Source organism: Antrostomus carolinensis, unplaced genomic scaffold (assembly GCF_000700745.2).
Source record: "Antrostomus carolinensis isolate BGI_N321 unplaced genomic scaffold, ASM70074v2 scaffold6158, whole genome shotgun sequence".
Classification (NCBI taxonomy): domain Eukaryota; kingdom Metazoa; phylum Chordata; class Aves; order Caprimulgiformes; family Caprimulgidae; genus Antrostomus; species Antrostomus carolinensis.
In genome coordinates this window covers 35,246-61,608 of record NW_010334934.1, presented here as the reverse complement: position 1 = coordinate 61,608, position 26,363 = coordinate 35,246, and the positions used below count along the sequence as shown (strand labels likewise).

General features: G+C 37.0%; 1 protein-coding gene across 3 annotated transcripts in view; it reads right to left on the bottom strand.

The window, feature by feature from the left end:
- ANKRD28 (ankyrin repeat domain 28) overlaps positions 1-26,363 on the bottom strand; it is a 76,611-nt gene that overhangs the window by 47,703 nt on the left and 2,545 nt on the right. For 2 of the 3 annotated variants that reach the window (XM_010174345.2, XM_010174346.2), the window contains exon 3: positions 8,796-8,874. In XM_010174345.2, coding sequence (XP_010172647.1) covers positions 8,796-8,874 — 79 coding nt within the window. Of the gene's footprint in view, positions 1-8,795; positions 8,875-26,363 lie in introns of those variants that run through there. The other variant, XM_029086580.1, reaches the window with a different exon arrangement.

The window sequence follows — 26,363 nt, the reverse complement described above, 5'->3', positions numbered from 1 at the left end:
TATACCACGTCATGTACCATAACGTAACGTACTGCATCAAATTCTGCATAGAACTTGACCAAAAAAAGAACCTGAGGATTCTAAACGTCACTAGTCTTGTCTTAGGATCTTTGGTAATCCTTCCCAAAAGACAATAACCAGTAAGTGAGAATGTAACCAATGTATTCCAAACATATCTGTAATTCTTGATTGTCTTCCAGGTTACTGTTAACCACATCTTGTTTTTAGCAGATGAGACAAAAATAAAAGCCAAAATGGTACTGCTAGCTCCACCTGACTTCACATCTACAGCCAATAACCAAGGAATGAGACTTTTGAAGTCTAACTGATTTCTGTTTCTAATTTTAGGATGCATATGTCTTTGAAGTGTTTTAAAGGAGTTAAGGGAGTTAGTAAGTCACTAATCACCATCCTGATTTTCCTCACAAAAATGCACTTGCAAGGTCTGAGGTCAGGTCAGATCCACTCAGGTGATGAAGCCTGAGACAGGAGAAACACCATGCCCAGCAGAAAGCAGAAATGCACATTTCCACTGCAAGGAAGCATCAGTTACCAAAGCTCTAGAGAGAACGCACTTAAAAGTCCAACTCATGTTTACGAGTTCAGTTAAGTCATTCACTGCCATTTCTGGCACTTCAACATACAGCCTAAAAATCACATCAGAAGAGAGCAGGAATAAATGCAAATGATACTGCACAAAAGGTTTTCCTGGGGGTAAGTTAATCAAACTTGCTAGGGCTAAGAGAAAAGAATATCTAAAAGTGTTGCTTCTGGTAAGAAAGAAAACTAGCATTAGCCAAAGAAACACCTAAGGAAATTCAAAGTGAAACCTAAAACTAACATGGTCTTCTCAAAAGAATAAAACCAAGACAAAAAGACCTGCCTTCACCCCCAAGTGACCTGAAGAAGAAAGAAAACCTAGGTCTAGGACATCCCATAGTTAAATTACTGTAATATGCAGACACTGAAGTAAGTTAACTTTTCAAATGCTTAAAAAAATTGTAGATTCTCTGACAAATGAAAAAACAAAGGTGACTTTTGACAAAAAGATGTAACTCTCTGATGGACTTACTTAAAAAAGAACCACCAAGTTTGGTTTTTTTCCCCCCACAACAAAGAACTCTTAAGAGTTACAAAACTGTTAAATTGAAAGACAAATTTTTAAGTAATAAGCATACTACCAAAAAACGTATATGTGCTATTAATAAGGGGATCATGGTATCTACACCTCTAGATACATAAAAAATTATATTATTTTAAATTAACGTAGAGATACTTCCGCCCTAAATTTCTCCAAGAAGATATGCTGCCAAGAATGATTTAAATCCCATAAAACAGCTTCTCCAAACAGCCTTGTCTCTGAGGACACAGCTCCCCTCTAGGCTGTTCTTTACTCCCTAGCACATGATGTGGGGAAAATGTTCTTCCCTCCCCCTTCAGATGCTCTCCATGAGACACAAAGCTCCCTGAAACCCATCGCACTCCTATCATGCAACAGTGAGGAAGCTCACAGTCCTCACCCTCTGGGGTAAAGTTCTACTCCAGATCATTGCAAATACACGTTAGAAAATACATTACACCTTTACTGAGTGTCTTTTGCTTAAAGATGAATTGCTTCACAGTTTGCTTCAAGACAGTTTGCACACGTGTGCATATAACTCAGGGCACACCACTGCCCATGCAATATTATCTCTGTGAGGCTCAGCCTGCTGACATGTTAATCGGGGCATTTCTCACATTTTAAATGCCTTCAAATGCCAATTGCAGCAGCTTGCCCTTTCAAAACACAGTGCAGCAGCACACCTCAATCCCCAGTTTGTAAAAACAAAAACACCAACTAGTTTAACTCTCTGAAACCAAAACACAGAGCTTTCTAGCTACTATGAAGAAAATTAACCCTACCCTAGCAAAAACCAGGACACAAAGAAAACCTTCTTCACACTGGACCTTTCAGACTTCAGGGGCCTGGTCTTAACTTGTTTATTAAAACATAAAATTTCTTGTATTTCAATTCTTTTAATGCCATAGAGCTTGCAGGAAGAGGATCTGGGCACTTGCCAGACACATCAGGTGCAATACTGTACACAAATACCCATCATCCTTACTAGAATTTAAGAACTGATTATGTAAATGATACTCCCCTAAAACTGCACCTTCCAAACAAACCAATTTATTCTTCCATGTTGGTGCACTAAACTGAAATATTAAACAAGATCTTCTCTTTCATCACCAACTTGGCTAGTACAGCTTAGTAAGCTTACACATCTAGGCCAATATGAAAACAGGATTTTTGCTCTGCAAAAGCAGGGTGAAGGGAAAGGGAGAGAGAAATATTACAGATTTTTCTTCCTGAATCTTACATGCCATTTTGCAAAGTTGCATTCACCAGACAGACAATTAGAAAGACATGTTTTATTTAATAAATATAGTAGAGAAGCTACTGAAAAACTCAGTGATGCTTAGTTTTAGTAAACTTGTGTTCCAACAGACATTTTCCCACTTGACACATGCACCGATTTACAGAACGACCCTGGAAGCTTTAATGTGATCAGCACATTTAAATGTGCTATTAGCCACCAACACCTGGATGTATGTTTCTGCAATCCAGTTGCTACTTCATTGGTGTCAATATCCTTACGTTCAAATAAGAGTGAGCATCACAACCACCTCTTGAAGAGACATGCAATGAATGAGTGGGCAGGAAAAGCTGCAAGGAACAGCCACACCCCACCTCCTTCATCCATGAAGTGCCATATAACCACACAGCCGTGTCTCAGCGCATCACCTCTGTGTTTCTCTCAAAATAACTTTTGCTGTGACCCTCTTCCCAAGCTACTCTGCACCAGAATTCTTGCCATTCGTAAGTGTCCTCAGAAGACTAATGAATGCAGCAGCCACATTACTTATGCGTCACTAGTTGGAAAAAGATTCAGAAGAAATAAAACAGAACTGACAAGATATTTTCATCTTTGCTCACAGTACTAACTTAAGTCCTGAACTGCCTTCCACTGTTATGTTTGTAGTCTGTATTTTTAGACTGTCAAGGATGGTATTTTCCTTTGTTATTGAACAAGATGTGCTAGTGATTGAACAGTACCATAATATAAGCAAATAAAGCAAAGTATTTTCACTCACATATGCAGTAGAAATACCTGATGTTCAGTATTTGAAGCTCTGAAATGTTTATTTAAAATATATGTAAATAAAATCTTTAGAATTAATTTTAAAAAGCTAACAAACTGTTTCTTAACTAGTATACTGAAAGAATTTTAGGAGTGATCTTTCCAGAAATTAGGAAGATCTCAGGTATAAATCACTGAGAATAACCAGCTGTCCTACTGTAATTAGGTTCTATTTAATTGTTTCCCATGGCATAGTATTAGCTTCAGAAGTTTTGCCTTTTAAAATTATAATCTTTTAATCTAGAGAAGATGACCATAGAAGTACTTGAAGTGGCAAGCAGAAATTCTCAGACTACACTATGGAATGAACAGATGGAGAAGAAAACTTTTCCTTAGAAAAATATGTGAACATTCAGTAGGAGACATAGAAAAAGTTTGTATAGTAAGAGAAGATTTGAGATAGGAATTGGAATAAACAGTAGTAGAAATCTAGGGTAAATTCCTATTGAAAAATTGGATACTTGGAAAATTATTGCTGAAAAAATAATGCATAAGACCTTATTGAGAGAAAGTGTCTTCCTATTTATAAGCTAAATGCATAGTAGACAATCTATAGAATAGTGGAAAAAATCTGATAGGGATAAGACTGGAATATCTTTTGACCAGCCACAATGATGCTTCAACAACAATTTTAATTGTTTAAAAAAAAAAATAAAACAAAAACAAAAGCAAACACACCCCCAAACACCAAAAAACACATGGAGATAGACAAAATGGAGGAAAACCACAATCAAGTCAAAGCCATCCTCCAGAACTTCCCTGTCTTGTCAACATCAGTCCATTTCCTTTCAGAACCTCATAGTTTCTGCCACAACTCAGCCACCACCTCCTCAGGTTTCAGAGAGCAATGCCAGGTCCTCAGACTCCTTGAGCTACTCAACATTTCTACCTTTCCACAAGTCAGCTTCCTTTTCTCTCTCAAAGAGCATCAGAGCTACTATCTTCACAGTAACTGAGTGTTACTGCTGCCGGAGGGAAGTTACGACAGCTCAAAAAAGAAAACAGCGGTCAACATCAATGTCAAAAGAAGAGGAAGTGGCCAAAAGATGCAGCTGGTGTAAAAGGAGCCCCTGTGAAAAGCCTTCAGTGTGTGGGTACATCTGGAACCCAAAGAGAGAGCTTCATGTGGCTGATATTTTTGCAGTGACAGCCTTTCAACAGCTGAGCTGTGTGACTGTCATTGCATGGACTGTTAATACTTGCATGGCTTCAGAATTAGATGAAAGATATGCAGCTTGAGTGGAGTAACATTGGAGGGTCTTTACTATCCTCCAGAACCTGTTATTACTGTAATGATGACTTTCCAGCATCAGCACGATTCTTACATTTTCCAGCTGACCCAGAGGAAAGCATAACAAAAACTCGTGGGCTGCCAGACCTTAATGAGATTGAGTTTGACCACACACTCATGTACACCAAGCTCCAAGCAGTGAAAATTCTGTGTTAAACAAACATAAACTTGTTGTGTTAGTATTTAAGCATCAATGCAACATAGTAACTAAATCTATTCAAAAGAGAACACATAAATCAGGAGTTTATTTTCATGAAGTGTGTCAATTTCAGTGAAAGCAATAATAGTCTGCATGGCATTTTAAAGAAAACACATGAAAAAATTTACTAATCAAAAGAACACATTCTCAGATCACATGAATCTGTCCTGCTCCTCACATCTCACTTGCCTCCAGAAAAGGCTCTGATGGCATTACAAAAAGCACAGGAAAAACAGAAAGAATGATTTTATAAAGCAAGAAGCCTCCCTACAACAGTTCACATGCATGACTTAACTGAAAGAAGGGTTTGATGTTTTTAATCAGGACTTCTTGGAAAGAATAAAGAGCCCGACATTAAGGTAATTAAGACTTAATTATTTTACTTTTCTATTTCTCAGTAGTTGCCATTGAATATTTACAGAATTAAAGTCAGTACAATTATGCAAAGTAGACAGATGTATTTGTACACCACGATGCAAGGAGTTGTATGTACATCATAAAAATACAACTGTGATGGGTATTACAATATTTTCTGTATTACTCTTGACAGAGTAATACAAAAAATAGTATGCTTCTAAAATTATGTTTCTCAAGTAACTAAAATATAAACTTTTGTTCCATCATTCTGTATCTTTATGCCTTTTTTTATTTACTGTTCACCTCCTTACCTAACAAACTTAGGAATTCTAATTGCTTATCTAGCTACAAACTAACAGGGAGAGATTATTTGAATATTTAGGCTTCCACAGGCCATAGTGGTATCAGAATTTGCTGGCAAGATGCTCATGTCCTCAGGGGACAAGTTTATTAGTCAGTTCAGTGAAGCACTGTCACAACATAAAAACTAAAAGGCAATCTAAATGTCCAGCCCCAAACTGGAATCCCTAAAGCAATTTTCTTTGCTATTCAGAGTCTGTATCCAAACCATTACCCTCGGGTCCCTTGCCAAAGTGAAAGGCTGCAATAGCAGAAATCACAGAGCAACCTCAAGGTTTGGTAAGAAAATATCTCAGGAATTCAAAAACTAAGTAAGTATGCTTGTAAGACTGAAAACTTATTCCACAAAAGTCTGCAAATAGGCTCAATCAGTTTTATCTTCAGAATGTGCAATATGGGCTGCTTAGGTCTATAACAAAGTGATATAAAGATACTGTGACAGTGACATATGGTCCAAAATACATACTTGAAAGCAACATGGATCCCCTGTTTGGGAATGCAAAAGACATTCTAATCAAATTAGAAGAAATTATGTCTAGGTAAAATACAATATACACTTTAACTAAGACTAGAGAATAATGAGAAAGACTCAGGTAAGACCTACTCAGTAGTAGAAAGATTAATATGGACTTCAGTAGTTTTGAGGTCCAGTTTGAAGAAAGAATAAAAAAGTCAAAGTATTCTTCATCAGATAGTTTGAATAGCAGGAAAACTAGTAACAAATAACTAAAACTAATAACATTTCAGCAAAACTACATTAGAGGATGTAACAAGCTGCAAAGTCAAGCTCTCACAAGGTGAGAGATGCTAGGATGAAAGTAGTCTACACTATTTAACTCAATCCTTTGTGCAAATATATTACAATAGGTCAAAGCCACATACAAAGTGTTACATGCAAATTTCCTACACAGACGAGACTGTTGTTCAGAAATGTTATTTATTCAACAAACTATTTTCTCATTGTTCAAAAAGAGGTCTTGCAACACAGCAAGCACTCCTTAAACTTTGCTGTGGTAACAGATGGTTTTTATTTGCTCCTTAATTCTCATCTATTATGACAAAATGTAACATTATACATCTGTCTCAAAGGAGAGACCTGATGTCCATCTGAAACACAATAGATGAATTTTCTGTATCTTTATGACATTGAGAGGTTAAATGCACTTAACCTCTGTTCCCCATCTTCCAATTAAAAGAGTTAGAAGAAAAATCTTGGCTTGTGTATTTTAAGACACCGAGACCTGATTTCTCAGAGAAGTAGCTGGTGCAGTACTTCAGGAACAGCTGTGAGTGCTCACACTTTCCAAACTACAAAGGTTTCAAAATCCAGCATTCAGAAATGAGAAAGACTAAACTGGTGACTACTTTTCAAAAGAGTCTGGTTTAAGCCACTTGCCTAAAACCACAGCTTGCGAGCAGGTGATACACAGATTAGTGCCCAAGTACAGCAGAGCCTTTCAAATTGAACAGCCTTAACACGGAGACATCACTTTCTCATCCTCAATTAATGCCCCTCTTCATCCACTTACAAATGCATCAAGTGGCATCTGTGCCTCCTTCACTGTATCACCCCAGTTCATTCCCAGTGCAGCCCCTCCCTGTGACATTCATGAGGCCGTGCTTGTACAAGGCACAAATATGTAACTGAAGTCCACAGCATAGCACATAAGTACAATGAGGTTAGACTGATATTGCCTAAATATTCCACAGCTCTCAGAGCTTTTGATTTTGCAACTATTTAATACATTGCTTCATGTAAGTAAATCTTGATTTTCATTAAATACATTTCATCTGAGACATATTGATGTCTCCCAGTCTTTCTGAACAATCTCCAGACATAGCAGCACCCCACAACCTCACCTCCATGCAACAGCTCAACTCTGGACTATTCGTACAGCCCTAATTCTTGGTTCTTCACTTCCCTCCTTCATTCTCCAGTTTTTCTGACACTAATCCCCAGGCTATGTGCCCAAATAGCATGACTAACCTTTCTTTCACTAATGTCATCCCCCAGTCAGGATCTTGTTTCGTTAATATCTGAACTAGAATCTCTCTCCTTCCATGAGCACTCTGCTCAATAGAGAATTTTCTTCAATCACAGTTCTGCTAACTGGACTCTGTTCACCCAAAATACTCAGAAGCTTCACTCCCAGAAGTAGCCGATTACAACTTTGCAAAGTTTATAACAAGGTTCATTGATTTGGGTTTTTGTTTGGTTTTGTTTTAATCACTGTGAAAACTCAAACAAAAAGAAATATCCTTGCCAAATCCAAGATCCCTTTTCAGAAGAAAGGGGTTATTATATACTTTCAAGTCACCAGAACTTGTTTTTTTTTCCTTGACAGGGAAAAATAGCACCTTCTCAGCTACACAGGTGAACTTTTCTGAACAAATTATCACTACAGCATATTCCCCATCATGAGACAGATATATAAAAAAATAAACGTGATGATTAATTATATGTAATTCTATATAGGGAGTACATATATATATAAAATATTATATCTTGCTAAATTATAAACAGATTACTTTTTGCCTGGCAATTACAATTGAAAGTCTGGAAATTACTCTTACAATCTTAAAAGTCACATTTCCTTAAAGCAAAATTTGTTATTAAAGGTTGATGGGGAGGGTGGTGGGGAGATGGAAATAGCCAGCTTTGCACAGGTGAGGTGTGCAATTAAGCAGACTGAGGATTAAAGTAGTCCTATGGGACTTTTAAGCTTTAATGTTTCTATTTAACCTTAAAGCTCCATATCATGAATTGAGCCTCAAGCTACCTGATGGGTAGATTTGTCCAAGATCAAATGACAATCAGCTCAGTACCTCAGTCATGAAGTTTTGCTTTCATGTTTTTTGTTTGGTTTCTTGGTTTTCTACTTTTTTTTTCTTTAAAAGACAGAAGTGTACTGTTTTACAGAACTTGCACTTTGTCTTAGTATAAATAAACAGGAAAATATTTTAAAATTTTTAGCTGATCCTAATTATATTCTGTGTATTTAAGCCAACAGCAAAGTATACTTAAAATAATATAACCAACTCCAGATGCCATCTTCTACGTTCAACTTTAATTGTCTTTTTTCAAGGCCATTTCAGAACCAAAACAATGCTGCTAATATCTACCTATAATATATACACTATTACTTCTTTTGACAAGAGTTACACTATTTAAAGCTGATCAAGCTACAATAAAAATAGCTAGAGCTGAACTTTCTACAAAGAAATATTTTAGAGGAGAACTACACAGCATTATAACACTGACAAGTCTAGAACCCAAAATTTCAGCACAAACATTAATTTCTAGTACATTAAATATCTCAATAAAAACTACACAGACTGAGATGTACATAAATATTTCTTTGGATGTGCAGTTATTTTTTTTTCCATTAACAGGAACAGAACATACCAGATAAAATAAGTAGTTCAATAATTTCTGCATCTCCCAGATAGGCAGCAGCATGTAAAGGGGTCCTTTTCTCATTATCCTGTGGTAAGAGGGGGGAAAAAAGGTTTTATTTAAAATAAAAAAGTATGTTTTCGCATTCTGCATGAGTTATGAAAAAACACTGCATAAAAAAAAGCATCTTCCAAATATTGTACATTTTGTATTTTATAAAACAGAATTACTCTAAAGATGTTAGCCACATTTACTAAGACAAGCATGCTTCTCCCTAAGGAACTCTTAATACCTACACAGTCAACCAGTGTTTTTCTGACATATGCAGATTGACAGATGCTTATTACATCTTTAGATTAACTCATCAGTTAGAAATCACCATTCACTTGTCTCCAGAAACAGGAACTTGATGCTGTCCTACACAGTTCAAAATGGTGCGTCACCTTCCATGCAACAACTAATGAGAAATATTTTCTTTGGAAAGTTTAAGGTTAGTTTCAGCAGTTATTTTTTAAACAGAAAATAGAAAAGAAGCTGAGTGAGTAGGTGCAAAAATACTGAAATACAATTTCATCTGTTTTGTTTCCTGTAGATAAGCAAAGAGAAAGAAAAGATGTCATTTATTCTGCAGAAAACACTCTGGTGGATGCAAGTAAGACCCAGCACTTCTGATTAGATCAGGTTGATCTAAGGCCCTTTTGAAGGTACAAGTAAAGAACTTACTTAGCCATGCACAAAACACACTGATCAAGATTCACTTTTGCAAGACTAATACAAAATATTTCTCAACTCTTCCAGATCAGTGCCAATTTCCTTGCACCATTTTATAGCTTAATCGGCAAAATAAGATCATTTTCACATCACAGTGAGTGACAGAAACAAACAAGAATCAATCAGTTTGCTCTCTGAGGGAAGGCTGCTGAGGAATCAGAAAAGAGATGGATCATCAGTCGGCATTGTTGTTCTGGTCTAAGCTCTTCTTAGATCTTTTTCATAGAGTTGCAAATACACTGGGGGTGAGGGATCAAGATTATAAGCAGCATGAAATTTTAAGTTGCGAGACTTTTTTATTAATTCCACTGTTGTGTCACAACTATGGTAAAATTAACACACATTTTAAATGATATTTTATTGTGAAGAGCATTCCTCTCCCTTGCCAAAATAACCTTATTCAGTGAGTCCCTACTTGGCAGCTAGCAATGTATCAGAAGAAAATAATAATAATAAAAAAAAAATTAATGACAGAAGAGATCTGACAGCAAAACTAGAGTTGAGACCCAGTAAGTCACTTCTGAAATATTAAAGAAAATTTCAGAACATCAACCGTCCCAAGAGACCACCACCACACACACCTCTGCCCCAAGCAACCTACTTCCTGTTTAGTCTCTGCTCAGAAAAACTCAAAGTTACACGGTCACCATCACACCAATGTTTCCTAACATGATTTTTTGAATTACAGAGTAGTAATTCAAAATTGAGCAGTGCCAACCTGACACTGATGCACCCTGAATAAGGAATCAATACTACTTATTTATCATTAGCACCACATAATGTCTCACAGTACCAATTACTTCCCAGTGTGTCTCAATTGCTGATTACGCACTTATGACCAAAAAAAAAAGACAGCAGTCTTGCCATCTAGGGGGAAAAAAAAATAAAAAGACAGGAAGCACAAGGAAAAAAGTAATGCACATATTAAACTTGCTTCTCCAGCCCAAAGGCAGTAAAGACCAGCCAGCAAGGAAAATAAGTTGTCATTCCTCAAGTCTGGAGAAGCAAAGCTCCAATAGCTACAGCTAGTATTTTGCAAACCCACTGAAGACTTTTTGGTAATGCTAAAGGGACTATAACCTCCAGTTTAAGGAATACAGAAAAATGGGTATGATACTATACTGGGTATGATACTATACTGTCTGCAATTTCATTGTAGAATTAGAGAAAATAAGATGGGCCATAAGTACATACTCTTACACAGACAGTATTCACTCAGGATCACAAGCAAAAATTGTGTTCTCCACTTTAAGGGCAAAACTCATTATTATCAAAATTTTCATCACATTTGTTGTGATGTTAGCTTGTTTTTTTGTTTGCTTGTTTGTTTTCTTTTTAACATCTCAGTGACAGAAGTCATGCAAGTAACCAGTCTGATATAACCAATAAGAAATTTTCCAATAAAATGGTGGAGAGAAGGGAGCTGTTTTTCTAAAAAAATGCTAATCACAAACCTCGACAAATTTGTGATCAAATGGAGCCACACTTCTCCAAAAATCCAACCTCTACTAACGGAAACTGTTGAGCATCCTGAAACCATCAAGATATAAACACGAGAGTAGCTCAAACACAAGCAATGTTTCCACTCCAGTGCTCCTGTGTTTCCAAGCTGAGTGTTTCCAGTCATGCAAATATTTCAGTTCTGCAGCTCTGAAGCCAACAGCTTAAAAATACTCAAAGTCCAACTCCCAGCTCTGCAGCAGGGAGCACAAACTGGGAGGGCACGTAAGCAGAGAGCCGGGGGAAGCTTCTCTGCTCTACAGCACCAGGGCAGCCCTGCTGGGACACTCACAGCTTGTCATCTGCTGGGTCAACTCCAGAGCTTGGGATTTCAAGAATCCCAAGCCCTAGGGTTTCTACTGACCACAAGTATTCTCCGTGCTGAGGGTGCTTTGGCAGAAGTCCTGAGGTTTTTTCCCCCAGTTTCACAGCTGGCACTTTTTGATCCTTTCAAACTTTTTTTTTTTTTTTAATTTAACTTCTCTGTGAGAAAGTTTTTGGTTTAGTACATAAAAACCTGGTTTTCAGAACTTCCTACAAAAGCAGAAATGCTGCATTCAGCAAGCTCTCATCAGTATGCAAAAGTCTTTGCTTCCATTAAAAGAAAATTCTAATTTTGTTCTATCTGAAGTCTTACATTTTACTGGTGAATTTTAATAAATGAAATTTGAGTACAATTAAAGAGAATTCTGTATTTCAAATGCTACTAAAATACTGTTATACAGATCAACTACTTTTCATTAGAATCAGTAATCATATGATGAACAAATTCATCTGCAAGTACAAACTACTGCATATAAAGCATTACAGTAAATAACACTGATCAAGCTTTCAGTTTTAACAAGTAACTTTGGAAGCACACGTCTTGGAGCACTGATATATCATACTAATACAGATACCGACCCTAGTGTTATTCCTTTAATTTGGTAAACTTAAGTGACACTAAAAGAAACATTTCAAGACAAAAAGGGGTTTTGTACATAAAAGTCACTGTTACACAAAATGTAAAAATCTAACATTGTTGGTACTATTTGATTCCAAATATCAGAGTATTACTGCAGTATTTAACAACACAGAAAATCAAGTGTTGTGCCAACTTCCTTTTCCAAATCAAAAATCTGCAAGGACAAACAGGCCTATTACAACTCTGAATCAGCTGTAATGTTAGTAAGGAAACACCTCAAACTAATTGCATTAGGCAGGTTTTACATAGTTGCCAGAGAATGCTGGTGTTCCAGTAGAAACAACAGAGAAATTTATATTCCTCCTAAGAAACTCCAAAGTGCAATTCCAGATACTGGTTAATGCTGTCAACAAACTAAAAAGCAATAAAAGGGGTCACTGCTTAAGGGATCAGTTTTCAGAATGACAGTTCTGTGTCACAAAAACCCCAACATCTTATTTATATGCATCTTCTATGCACTACAGAAAAACACGTAATCCTCCAATTCACAGACCTTCCATTTCTCAAGTTTCCTGAAGATTTAACCTACACAGGAGTTTCTGTAAGGATTACGACATGAGAATTGCACAGGAGAAGGCCTCATGACTACGTTAAAACAAAATTTGGAATCAAGTGACAAGGATAGTAGTGCTACACTGGAACAAGGTTGCCCAGAGAGGTGGTAGATGCCCCATCCCTGGAAACATTCAAGGCCAGGTTGGACAGGGCTCTGAGCAACCTGATCTAGTTGAAGATGCCCCTGCTCACTGCAGGGGGTCTGGACTAGATGACCTTTTTTTAAAGGTCCTTTCCAACTCAAATTATTCTATGAGCTTCTTCATAATTTCCTTCTTTTTCAAACCTAGAACAAGGGTAATGCCACCTTTGTTCCATTTCACCTTAAGGATAGGCTTTAACTGTTTCATTGGTTATTTCATGGATCAAAACCTCTACAATGGACAAATCTACGGTTAATTTAAACATGCAGCATTCAAATCTATCTCTTCTTAAAGTAGTAAGTATTCTTTGAGATACAACAATTTATTCCTCATTTGAGTTCTATCTCAGCAATTGATTTCAAATAACTACATACAACTACAGAGAGTTTTAAGAAGCTAGATGCCTTAAAGGCAGACTTCTTATCCCGTACATATCCAATAAGACCGCCATATCCTGACTATGGCTTCCCCAGGAGTATATTACAATATAATTTTAACTTGCCCTTCAACTAGTTCTGCATCTACTGATCTGAAATCTTTGAATCAAAGTATATTTTGGAAAAGCATGAATGCAACCTTCCCCTTCAAAAACACTCTTTATTTTATCTGCTCTTCAAAACCAACTTTTGCAATAACACTTTAAAACACTCTCATTATTCTGTGATCACACTTACAAAATCTCATTTAATCAGTGTTTTCTGCGGTATCACTTGTCAGCTGTCTCCTTCAATACCATCTGTTCCTGCCAGAGACCAACCCCAAATACACAACCATAAATCTTGAAAGAGCTTTGATCCCTACATACCCTGTAATACATTTAATAAGCACCTCTCCTAAGTGAAACTATTTTTAAATATCACACTTAGTGTAAATTCCAGTTAGGTTAGACTGAGGGGACTATTCAACCAGCGTGATTTGTAACTCCGGCGTTCACAGATAACCTATAAGAACACAATAACAAAATACTTCCAATTCTTTGGTAGAGTCCAATACCACAGAGGTCTCTCCCAGTGCTGCACTTGAAGAGTCACTAGAACACTGAGTTTTATTTGCACATTTTGCTAGTTTTCAGAATTATCATTTTGTAAGGTAGAACAACTGTCTACTCTAAATATTTTTTTTGTTGTTCCTCCACACAAAAAAGAACACATTTTACGTTCCAACTTCAAACTTCACAGAAGTTTAGTTTAGGTACATAAATCTATAACTGAGGCCATCAATTCTTTGGAAGTAGGTCCAGCCACAAAGTGGTATCTAAAAACACATAACTAGAACTTGAAAATTAGTTGCATTATTGTCAACTGAAAGTAGAAGAAAAAGATTAAACATCAGGCTTTCAAAACTGATAAGTCTGTGACAAATTAATTTTATATCCCTACCTTCAATGTAATTAATCTGCTGTTTCTTTGGATTTTTTCCCAGTATTTTTTTTACTAAATTCTCAGAACTTCACATTGTCAAAAAAATAACAAATTTCTAAGTAATACTGGCTAACAATTTTTAGAAGTGGACCTCTGTTTTCACCACCATAGTTCAAATTTAAGATGCAGCTCCAATATAGTGAGCAAGCCTAACAAACTAGAGTAATGGTCTTCTGCACGCTTAAAAACAGGAGGAAAGCATGCTATTAACAACAAAAATAATACGTATTACATAGCTAACCACAAAGTATCCTTTGAAGCCAGGCAATAGGTACATCATAGTTGAAGTGATTAGATTTGTCATGCTGACTCCACTCATCTCTTGAACTAATGCGCATGCTACTATTTGCATAAACACTTGGGCTGCATTTCAAAGAAACATTTTTTGAAAGCCCAGTATTAAACTTTAGCTAATGAGACCTTGTCACTACACATGACATTTCAGGACATATCCTCTTGGTACTGTCTATTAGGACAGAGCAAATCTAGACTTCTAAGCAATCACAAAATACTGAAGAACCACCTTTGCCCTCTTGCTCATTATGACAGTACTAACCCATGACCCTGTAGACCTTGCCAGGTAGGAGAAAAGCATCTTTAGCAACGAGGGTCACTTCAACCATAATGTGCCACACCCCAGTGTTATTTCTAGTTAAGATCTTCAGTACTAATTTAACAGTGCACGCTCTTTGACTTGATTCTAGATAACAATAATAAAAAATGCCACATTGTGGATTAAACCAATAAATAATTTATTTGTGAGTGCCACAATAAGTTGTGGAGACCCTAAAAAAATAAGAAGGCAGTGGCAGGTATACAGAAAAAAATAAAAGGTATGTCAGAAGAGAACTACAAAGCAACCTGGAAAAAGGTCACAAGAGCAACTTTAGGAAAGACCAACAGTTTATACAAATATATAAACGTCACTCTAAGCATGCATGTTCCTCTAGAGCACAAGCTCACAATTTTGAAGACCACTATTTTTGTCTGCCAATAATAAAAGATAATTAAGTTAAATTTCCTATTTTGTTAGGAGTTATGTTATTGCTAAAGGTCAAAAACTATCAATAAAAACACAGGACGAGGGCTTGAGGTATTCTGGTAGACATTGCATCCTTATTTCTCACAACTAAAAAGATACACAGCAAGAAGACTTTATGACTTCAGTCATGTATTTCAAGAGACATATTTTGAAACAACCAAACATCTGTGTATTTTGCCACTTCCAAGTAATTAATCTCAAAAACTTCTCTCCAATTTATGTTTTCTGAAAGTAAGTCAGAGTGCCTTTTGGAAATACACATCTGCTCATACCCCTTAACCTTTACGTTCCAGGCAGGTTTTGTCATGTTGCTGTCACTGTTATAATTCTCACTATTAAAGTTAGGTTTTCAAAGTCAAGAACAGAACAAGCACAGCTTGTGAGAAAAGCTGAACCTAGGTCTCTCTTCTATCAAAATGTCTGCGTAACTCCTTTTGCCCAAATTATAAAGGCTAGGATTCCTTGTGAGTGAACTCAAGCATCCATTTGGGTATTGGATAAGGACCTGAATAACTGAGTAGGTTTTGTGAGCTGCTGCCTTTCACTGCAAGTTCCAGCACCAAGGATTTGGTCCCATTTATTACTAATAAAGACTACTGAATTCTTGCCCAATACACCTTGCCCAATACATGTAACAAATAAAGAGCTATTCTCTACCCTTTGATAAGAGCAACTGGATCTCACAGTATAGCCGAGACATTTTGGATGTATTTTCCTTCCTTTAACTCAGGAATTAAAGCAGAGCAACTTTTAGGGCCAAGACTTTTTGTTAACGTACTAGATCATGGCAGGGGGAGAGACAGCAAAAAATCCCACCATTAAAATTAAAAAATACCCACCCAGAAACCACAAATCTCTATAGCATTCAAAACCATGCTATATTTAAAAAACCAGTTATGATAACATCTCATTAAAATATACTTTCTCTTGGCTTCCTCCTTCCCAAATGCCAAGTTTATGATTTGTAAACATTTACCTGGTATGTATGGCAGAAAAAACCCCCAGCTTTTAATTGGAAAGCAGTTGCTGATAAGAAAAATTATAAATAACTCTGAAACTATTTTTGAAAAAAAATAATAAAGCAGTACATGAAAACAATGGACTTTCCATAATGAGAGTAAAGTGATGTGCGATACGTTCCATAACCCAGCCTGCACTCCGAGTGGGCTGAACGTGGGACAGTCACTGCCTCGTCTTACTCTGTCATCCATCTGCAGCGTTTGAGGACACAAATAAGAAAATATGCCAAGAGAGAGAACAGTACAATGCAGGCTCTGTTTATGCTCCAGTGAAAGATCACACCACACTAGGTAAGGTATGCACATCTCCATCCCAGTTTAAATCCAGCACATTACGTTTGGGCCAATGACACTTTTGTTCAGAAAAGCTGAGGTTTCTGCCTTTTTCATTGCAAAGGCCAGGGCTAGAATGACAACCTTACACATCTGATGTAAATCAGGTATCTGTCTCACTAACTGCACTGACTTGGTGGCAGGAAAAGATGAGGTTTTCAGGTAGAGTGTTTAATGTTAGCACCTCTTCCTTGTGGAGCAAGCTACAACATTTTGCTTGTGCATGTCACATTAAATAGCTTCATAAAGGAAGGTCATCTAGCTGCAATATGCAAAGTCCTTCTGTTAAGAGACCCTGGCACTCTTCTGTACACCTGATTCAGAGTAGCATGCAACACAGTCTATGCCAGTACAGAGACAAGTTGTTAGGCAAGAAAAATCCTGCAGAATATATCTATTCCAAAGAATAAAGAGGAGAGTCAAAAACCCTTCACCCAACAATTAGTGTCTGCAGCAGAAAACAAGAAGTCCCCAAATCCATAACAAAAAAACCCAACAGAAAACCTCTACTAGTGAGTAGCAAAATTCCTCCAAAAGTATTGGTAACTTTAGGATCAAAGTATTTTATCTGCACTATTCCTCAGGCTAAGGGGATAGGGGATAAGCTTAGAACTGTCATTATAGGAAGAGCTAACAGCGACTAAAGCAAGACATTTGGACTCCTTTGAGACACTAAGTCAGCACCATATAATTTATTTATAAGTTACCATAATTACATATACCCATATGTATATAACTAGTATTTCATGCAAGTAAAAACTAAAATGAAATTAATAATCAGGAAGGATGATAATAAAGTAGGTCTTTAATAAAGAATTCCACTGGTTTTGGAGATGGAAAGGTACAGGCTGATATCATAGGCCTAAGAAAATTCCCCTCAAACTTCATATTCCAGACAGACATTCTACCTGAACTTTTGGGGTATACCATTGAGCAAGGACTCAGAGATCCCTCATTGCAAAAAGAAGTTACAATTCATTTGTCCTCAGATTTGATACAAGTATGAGCCTTTCCACATCCCACAGCCACCTACCAACAGTCCATGAGAGCCCTCATCCTTGAGCATTTAGGGGATAACCCTCCCTACAATAAATACCAGGGGGGGGAAGGGGGGGAACAAAACAAAACAAAACCCACCATAAAAACATTTTATTTTCCCAGTTTTTGATATGCATCCATCCTGTACTAGAGTAGATTTAAGAAACCTAAATGTCTATCTACCTTGTGTACAAGGGCCAAACGGTATGAACAAAATGATGGTGTTTACTGCTAGTGCATTAGATATTCCATAATAGATAAGTAAGATAGCTTTAACCACCTGAAAAGTGGAGAAAATTGTCTTGTTCAAAAGTATGTTGCATATGCATGAAGAGTTCACGCAGAAAATAATCAGTAGATTCAAATCCTATCTTGCTATTACCAGCAAGGCAGTCTTTCAAGGACTGTGTCAATGTTGGAAGTTAATGCACATTAAGTCTACTGAGCTTTTTTTCTTCTCTCTGCTCTTTCAGTAGGGATGTTCTGTTCTCAAATACCAGTCCTTTGCGTGACAGGCACAGCAACTGCCAGGAGTAACCCCAGTAAGCTCTAGCTATTCAAGACCTTGCCTCTAGCTTGTTTTATAAAAGCAGCAGGAAATGCAGAACTTCAATTACACTTTGAAGGCTACAATCTTAAGTAATAATCATTAAAAGTAATAGGGCAAATCAGACATGATCTACAAAATCATTATCACCAAGAATCACACTGGAGACTCAAACACAAAATTCTCGAAACACATTTAAATTTGATCTAATTATTCATGCTTCTCTACATCAATGCCAATTTTTCAATGTTAAAGAAATAACAATGACCACATCAAAACTTGTCTGTCAAATCCCCAATTACTGTAAAACAAATTCAGTGTACAACTAACACAGTAAAAACACTGCCACGCAGACATCCAAGTTTGTCTGCCTAGTTTAGCAAACAGTATAACCTTATTAGCACAGGGCTAGGCGAGCTTACTAGATCTGATGAGAAGGATATATTAGCCTGAGCAGCACACACACATGTATTAATTCATATTAAGTCTCTAAAGAATATCTCTCATGGCCTGCACAAGGCAGCACTGTGCCACGTAAACACATTCTTCTTTTCAGAGTCCTAGCCTTTGCAATGGTAACTTTTGGAGAGCTGCTATCCACAGAATCCACTGCGCTGAGAAGCAATTTGCTGATGTTAGATTATCCTGTAACTCTGCTGAAGGTTTGTTTGTATCACTCCAGTAAGAGTGATAACGCAATACATCCGAAAATCTCATTTGCACAGGCTAAATATAGCGTTAATTGACATGAAGCAAGGAATTATTCCTCTTTTGGACTGGCAAGGTTCTCTAATTAAAAGTTTTTATTCTGAAGAAAAATGCCTAATTATGCAGATTTGTATTTAAAACATTCTGAATCTGTTTCTACACCAGAAAAGGAACTCAACACCATTTGGACACACTTTATATGGAAGCTGAAAAACATGATTCACTCTCTAAACCACTAAAAAGGAAATCAAATATCTGATTATTCATTTCAGATGACATGCTTGAAGAAACATTCTAGACTAATGAACAGGAAATCCACAACTTTAAAGTTAAGTAACAGTAAATAACTGCTGTTTTATGAATTTAAATCATCTTTGAGTGGCTGGTGGATACTCTTTATAATTACACAACTTGCAGTAAATTTCCACAACACTCAGAAGAATTAGGTCTCCAAAGTTCTCTGTTTCTGGAATCAGTCATGCTTCAGATCCATGGATCAAACAGCCTCATATCACATCCTTTAGAAGTGGAAGAAGCTTTCCTATAGGAAAAGCTTCCCTACATTCCCTGCAGCAAAGTTCCTTCTTCTCCCTTCAGATACATAATATGAATATTCACATTTTTAAGAACTGACTTAATTCTTTACCAAAATAACCCCTGGACATTCCCATATGGCAGTGGTGAACTGTACCTACTCCCTTAAAAACACCTCATTAAAACCTGAGCATGTTTAGTAGCAAGATGTTTTATAAGCTAACTTTGTATCTTGTTAATAAAACACCACGTGAGTTTACCTGTGCTAATCACGTAATGCCCTTCTAAAAACCAACTCCTAGACCTTCCTGCATGCAGGATACTTCAGTACTACATTAAAAATGATGCATGGCTGCAAGTTCTAAGCAGGCAGAATCTGTGCCTGACTGCACAGGACCACAAATACTCTCCCAAAACCCAGGATTCTTCACAGAATTTTCCTGCTATTCTTCAGATATAAAGAAATTTCAGTGAATTGAACACTTTATAATAAAGCAGGAAAGTTTCTTGGGTCACCATTTCATCAGGATGGTCACACAGGAAATGGAGGTTGCTGTTTGTGGTGGAAACATTAAGAAAGTTTAGTACAGAGACCATCTAGAAGCAGAAAGCAACACAATACATTAACACGCACATTGGACAAAGGTCTAAGTAAAAGTTTAAGAAGAAGTATCTTTCTCTCTTTGCACAACTGTATTTTATTAGAAGCCTGTGGGCAAACAGGATAGAGATGATGAGTGCCACCATTAGTCTCTGAGATAATATACTATTTTCTTCTCTCCCATAAATATGAAAAATATATTTACACATACCTCATGCAAAATGAAAACATACCAAATTAAATACAGCCTTTACCTAATTAAAATATCTCTACCTAATTACAAAAGCTCTCCCAATTCTTATTAGAAATTTGTTCTGAGTAAGAGATAGGTATAATTATTGTTATTTAGACAGGTAACAAGAATCCTTCAATGAACAGCAGTGGAAGCATCTGAAGGCACACTCAGCTTGTTTTGTGATTTATGCCCATCCTGACTTCACCTGCTCTCTGCAAGGTCTCCCTTCACCCCCATTTGCCCAATACAAGATGTCTCAGACTCTGACCCAGCACCTGAAGCTGGGGTTCCAGGCAGAGGCTGCCTGGCAGGAGCTGCTGTGCCAAGCCAAAACTGATGTTCCTCAGCAGTGGCTTTTTTGCTGGATAGATTCTCATTATTAGTATTTCTTCATATAGGACTATTTTATTTTATCTTCAATCTCCCACAGTGATTTCAAAGGACTGTTCTCACTGCCAATTCACTTACTGTCATTAGCATTAGATAAACTACTCTATTTTTTCAAACATATATACACACATATTTTACATATAAGTTGCATGTGTATATATATAGGTACACACACATAAATATGTGTCTTACCAATATACAGTTTTTACTCACAAGAAAACTCACAGCAACTCACCGTGTTTAATAATCCAAAGGATGAAATTGAATTGAAATAACTAGTATCCAACTCAAAGTTATAACTCACCCTATGTTCTCATCATACTGAAAAGTCTTTCAAACTCACAAATACCTGTAATTTTATCCTTCAATTCTGCTACACTCTAAATTGGAAATAAAAACAGATTACAAATAATGTTCAACCAAGCAGCAGTCTTAAACTTAAGATTGTTTTTAATAGGTCTAAATTGTGCACTCCTCCAAGATATTATTGCAACTACACATTCACATTGTCAGTCTAGACAGTTCAAGTTACAGTAATTACAGTGTCTCTATTAAATGCTCATCTGCAATTGGAAATTAGCAAAAGACCCAATTAAAAAAAAAAGTGATTGATACTTTAAAAAAAGAAAACCATATTCCAGATGGAAACACTCGAGCAATAACCACAATTAAGAAAAGTTCATACCTCGACCTATTGAGATAGGAACTAAAAAGTAAATTGTGCTCTTTAGAATATTTTACTGCTTTCTGGATGCTTTTTAAAATTTCTCTCTGACATTCAAGTCAGCAAACCAGAAGTTAAGAGCGTTGCCTGCACAGCCTGTCCTGCCAGGAAATACAGTAAGATGCTGCTCACCGTACCAAATACATTTAGCACAAGTTTCTGTTGCCAAGTCCAGCTGCCAACAAAAAAGGATCATGCAAATGAAGGGTTTGCATGAAGGATCAAACAAATAAATCAACAATTTGGTTGCCTGCAGGAACGTGACCAAATAGCTACCAACACTGGGTCCGATCCACGCCCAAGACACATGAGACTAGTTATAGTTAGCAAACCCATAACCTCTCACCTCGTCAGAAACACAGCCTGAAGAGTTAAAAGCTGTGCACCATCCCTGCTCAGCCTTTGCTACGTTATGGTAGCATTACAAAACATCACAACCCTTTTCTGATCAGCCTACTCCTGAAGTGGAAAGAGTACGATTCGGACACACTCCTGAAGTGGAAAGGAGTACGATTCGGACACACTCCTGAAGTGGAAAGGAGTATGATTCGGACACCTTTGACCTGGCCCATGCAAATCTCTGTGCAAAACAGCCAGTTTTCCCTGCTGTTTGCAAAACCACCTCCGCTCCCTGGTACAGGCAGCGCCCCTGAGCTGCCCCAAAGCACAGACACCTATTAACCTGCTTTGAGTGACTTCTTCCAGGTGCCCCAACCAGCAAATCTTCACACTCACGTGACTCTTAAGTTACAAAAGGCACTGGTAACAAAAAGCATAACTCAATTAATGCAGAAAGAAGTTTTAGAGGCACAGACATGTCAGACTGAAGTGAATTTACATTTTTAGTTGTACGCATGCACACTTTTTATCAAAACCAAACAAAAATCCCCACATTAGTCATTGGCTGGCTACAGAAATGTAATTAACTTAAAGGTAAAACTACTGCTAAATATTATTTTTACCTCATTACACATTATGGCTTTCTATTTGTTTTTAAGTAAGGCCATATTTACTTATGTAAATTTCTTTACATTGAGAGATATTTTAATGTAATTGCTAAATTAAACAACAATTACAGTTTTACACATAATAACATACATAAAAATTATTTTGATGTATGAAATAGGTAAAGAATTTATTTGTAAGATCAAAACATTGAACTCTTAAATTTTGTAGAATGTTCTATATTGCAGCTGAGTAAATCAGGCTTTCCTGTTCCACACTGCACTCTCAAGTCTGCAGAAAAAAACCCAGTTACTCCATAGTTCAACCCACAAGGTTAAGTATAAAGATGAAAGCCAGAAGACCTACAGTCATTACCTATTTTTCCTATTTAACCTCTTTTAGGACTTTGCTGACCAATACCAGCATCTCAAGGATTCCTGGTTTTTAAACTGTGCTTTAACTTTCACTAAATTCCTAAATTACCAGGATATCTGAGACCCTTGATAATCTAATTCTCCTGGCACCCAGACCCAATGCTCAATGAGATGTCCTAGACTTGGCACTAGACTAACAAATCAATTTTCCTCCTCTTTCTATGCAATGCCTGTCTATGCAATGACCTGCAGAATAAATTTAAAAATTTATCAAATCAGATAATCAAATAAGGTGTCATCTCTTACCCTAGAATGACATCCAGCAACATTCTCCTAGTATGCAAATAACACAAGAAATTATGCAAACCCACATTTGGCAGGACTGGGAAGGGAGCCCACATCTCTACTGCAGCAGTCATCCATGCAGATACCCCATTTCTCAAAATAACAAAGTCATACACACACAGTTAGCCCTCCCGTTTGTACCCAGCACTTTGGTGGGACGGGATCATATCGCTTGCCAGTCCCAGGAATAAAGCTTGGGATTTACGGTCAGCACTTCATTGCTGTCTAATACAGGTGCAGGGTAGGGAAGGCAGACAAGACTGGTTGGTTCTAAGGTCTTGTTTACTTTTGTTTTCCTTTCTTCCCAAAACAGCAGCACAGATGAACTTTTATTTTATTTTTTGGTTCCTTACTCTAGAAAATAGGAACTAAATTAAAAGGTGTGCTGGATGGCCAATAGTCCAGCACAAAAAGCCTAAAGATAACCTGGATTGCTGCAGTCCTCAGTACAGTATGTAGAATTTCATTTTTCCCACCTTATGTTTTGTGTTGGGGAAAAAAAACCCACCAACTCACACAGAAAACAGCTTTAAAATACATTTTGCAGTTTAAATCTATTTTAATCTCACAAAGCGCAATGAGCAGTAACATATAGGTGTTTAAGTCATAAAAACATATAGGTTTAAGTCACTTATCACATCTGTCAATATCACTATTTTAAATAGGAGCAGTGAACACTTTTGAACACTGGGAGAGATCTACATGATTTTGGGATTCTTCCAAAGAGAGTGCTTGTTTGGCTTTAGCATAAGAAGAGCAAGGGGCACACGGACACCAGTTCCAGAGAGGATCAGATGTTTATCCCCTAGCTAAGATCAAGTGCAATCCAGTTATAAAAACCGCATATTGGGTTACCTATACTATCACTTTTCATGGTAAGAAATATTACCCTAATAGGTCTAGGAGGAGGAAAAATTGTTCTGAATAATCACTTCAATAGTCAGATCTGCAACCTTTAAATAATTTTTGATGGTGAGCTGGTATTCCCTACCCAAAATTATGTTCTTAACAAATAGCTGAGATGAAATATTCAATTTTTGTGATATTTTAAACTGAACATACACCATAAAGTTTTCAGTAACAAACAGAAATTGCATTGTTTGCAAATGTAATAAGCCTCAAAATCTTAAAAACCAAACAAATTCTAGTTTATAAAACACAATGCTGAAATCATTTAGTTAGGTAAAACTAACAGCTGAAAAGTACATAAAATTCAAACCAGCCATACTAATCTAATCAGCAAGAGCAGGAAATGTTGAGGATCCCCATTAACTAATAAAGAGATATTTAATATCTCAGTTAACACACAACATCTTCTTTACTGTCAAGTCTCAAAAGCTCACGATGGTACCATGAAATAATTTTTTTTTAACATATATACATATACCCACACACACAGAGCATAGCAAGGGCCATGCATATCACAGAAACTGTATCAGGCTTGACATATGCGACGTGTGCAATTTAAGCCTGATTCATGAAACGGAGAGCTACAGTTTCTCAAGCTTTCTTGGGGAAGGGCAAGGAGAAGCAATCCCTTCCCCTCTGTTTTTTCCATTAATTGGAAAGAGAGTTCACCTTCCAAACAATACATTTGATCAAAGTTCCCATAAATCAGTTTTGTCTACAAAAAAGCAGCATACTTCCAACTTGCAGAGAAGGTAAGTCTTTTTGAACTACAGTTTAAGCAGCCAGGGACACACTTAATTTGTTCTTTCTTCATAGAAGACGACAATTGCAGAATGGAATACAATACACTCTATATCTAGACTGAGCCTGTGACTCAAGGCGACTGGTGTGGCTTGAACAGAGAACAATCCTCTTCCTGAAAAAGCCTGTTTGCTATCTGTACATAATCTTACAGCCACACACAGCAACCCACATTATGAAAGGCCACACATCTCACAATCTTTCTAAATGTAACACTATGGTAGAAGACATCATCTGTTTTAGGAATACTACTCTAACACTGCCCAACCTGGGTGCAATCTTTAGATATTACCATAATAGAAAACAGTTACCGCAGCCTAGCTTTGGGAAGCCAAATACACAGACTCAAAGATAACACGCCCCAAAAGTTAAAAGGTAAATGAAGCAGGAGGGTAACAGAAGGAAAAAGAGGAAAAAAACCAAACCAAACCAAAACACCACTCACATTTTATCAAGACACTAACAACTTTCCTAGATGAATGTCACTATCACAACAAAGATCAACAACAGTTCTATCTTCTGTTCACTTCTGGGCAAAATTAATTTGCAGAACCCTGCTAGGTCTCCAGTTATAGTGTCCAAACCATGCTCAGGGGAAGGGAGGAAGAAAGGAATTTCAACTATTGGAATACAAACTGCAAAATAATTAGTCGCTCTTGAGAGGGGGGAAAAGTCTCTGCAGAGGCATTGGAGGGAATGACTCTGGAATTCAAACAACTGTACTGAAGCACTTGGATAGTGAAGTGGAAAAAAATCCAACATATACACTGGTCTAATACAATCCACAATGGTCAAAACAAATTTATCACAATCCTTCTCTTTATTAGGAGATACACACAACCACTTGATTTCCTTCACTTTTTCCCCTCCTCCTCTACACAGCAACTTATAACATGTAACTAAGGGGACAACTCTGCATCTAGCCTATGTAGGAATATATTACCTCCAGCCAAGTACACACAGCAAACAAAAAACCCAGTGAAAATAAGAAAACACACACAGACACAAAGGAAAAACCAGTAGGCAGTTCACTGCATTTCTACCAAACAACGGGAGAATTTATACGCTCATTTAGTCCCATCAAACAGTGTTTTAAGGGATATATGTGAATATAATACTAAATATTGTAGTAGGACTAGGACTGCCATGGTAGGAAGGAGTGGCCATGTGTGATAAGCATCTGCCTATGCTGAAGAAGATGCCTTTGAAAAAAATAGCTGATTAGTTCTGGATGGATTCTAAATACACCTTGGGTGGTACTAGCCTAAAACGCACACACGTTCTGTTGAAGAGAGGTGTATCCACAGAAAGGAATAAGAATATTAAGATGTAAAATGCAAGATATCCCAGATTTTGAATATTCTGCCTCTAGTATTTTTCTTGACTGTAACTATCTGGCAGTCTAAAGCAACCCTCTTCAAAGACATCAAACAATTACACGCTCTCCTATTTAAGCACATCTGCTGACTTCGTATTTATGGAAAACTGTTTGACAAAACTTGAGATTGAATGAAAAACAAAACCAAATCACTACCACATACACACTGAGACCTAGCAGAGACTTTGGTAATAATCAAAAAAGCAGAAAGATCATAACCTAACTTTCTTTGCAGGCACTATGGCTATGAGTGCTAAACCCGATTTACACATGGACGAATATAAATGAAACAATACAGAC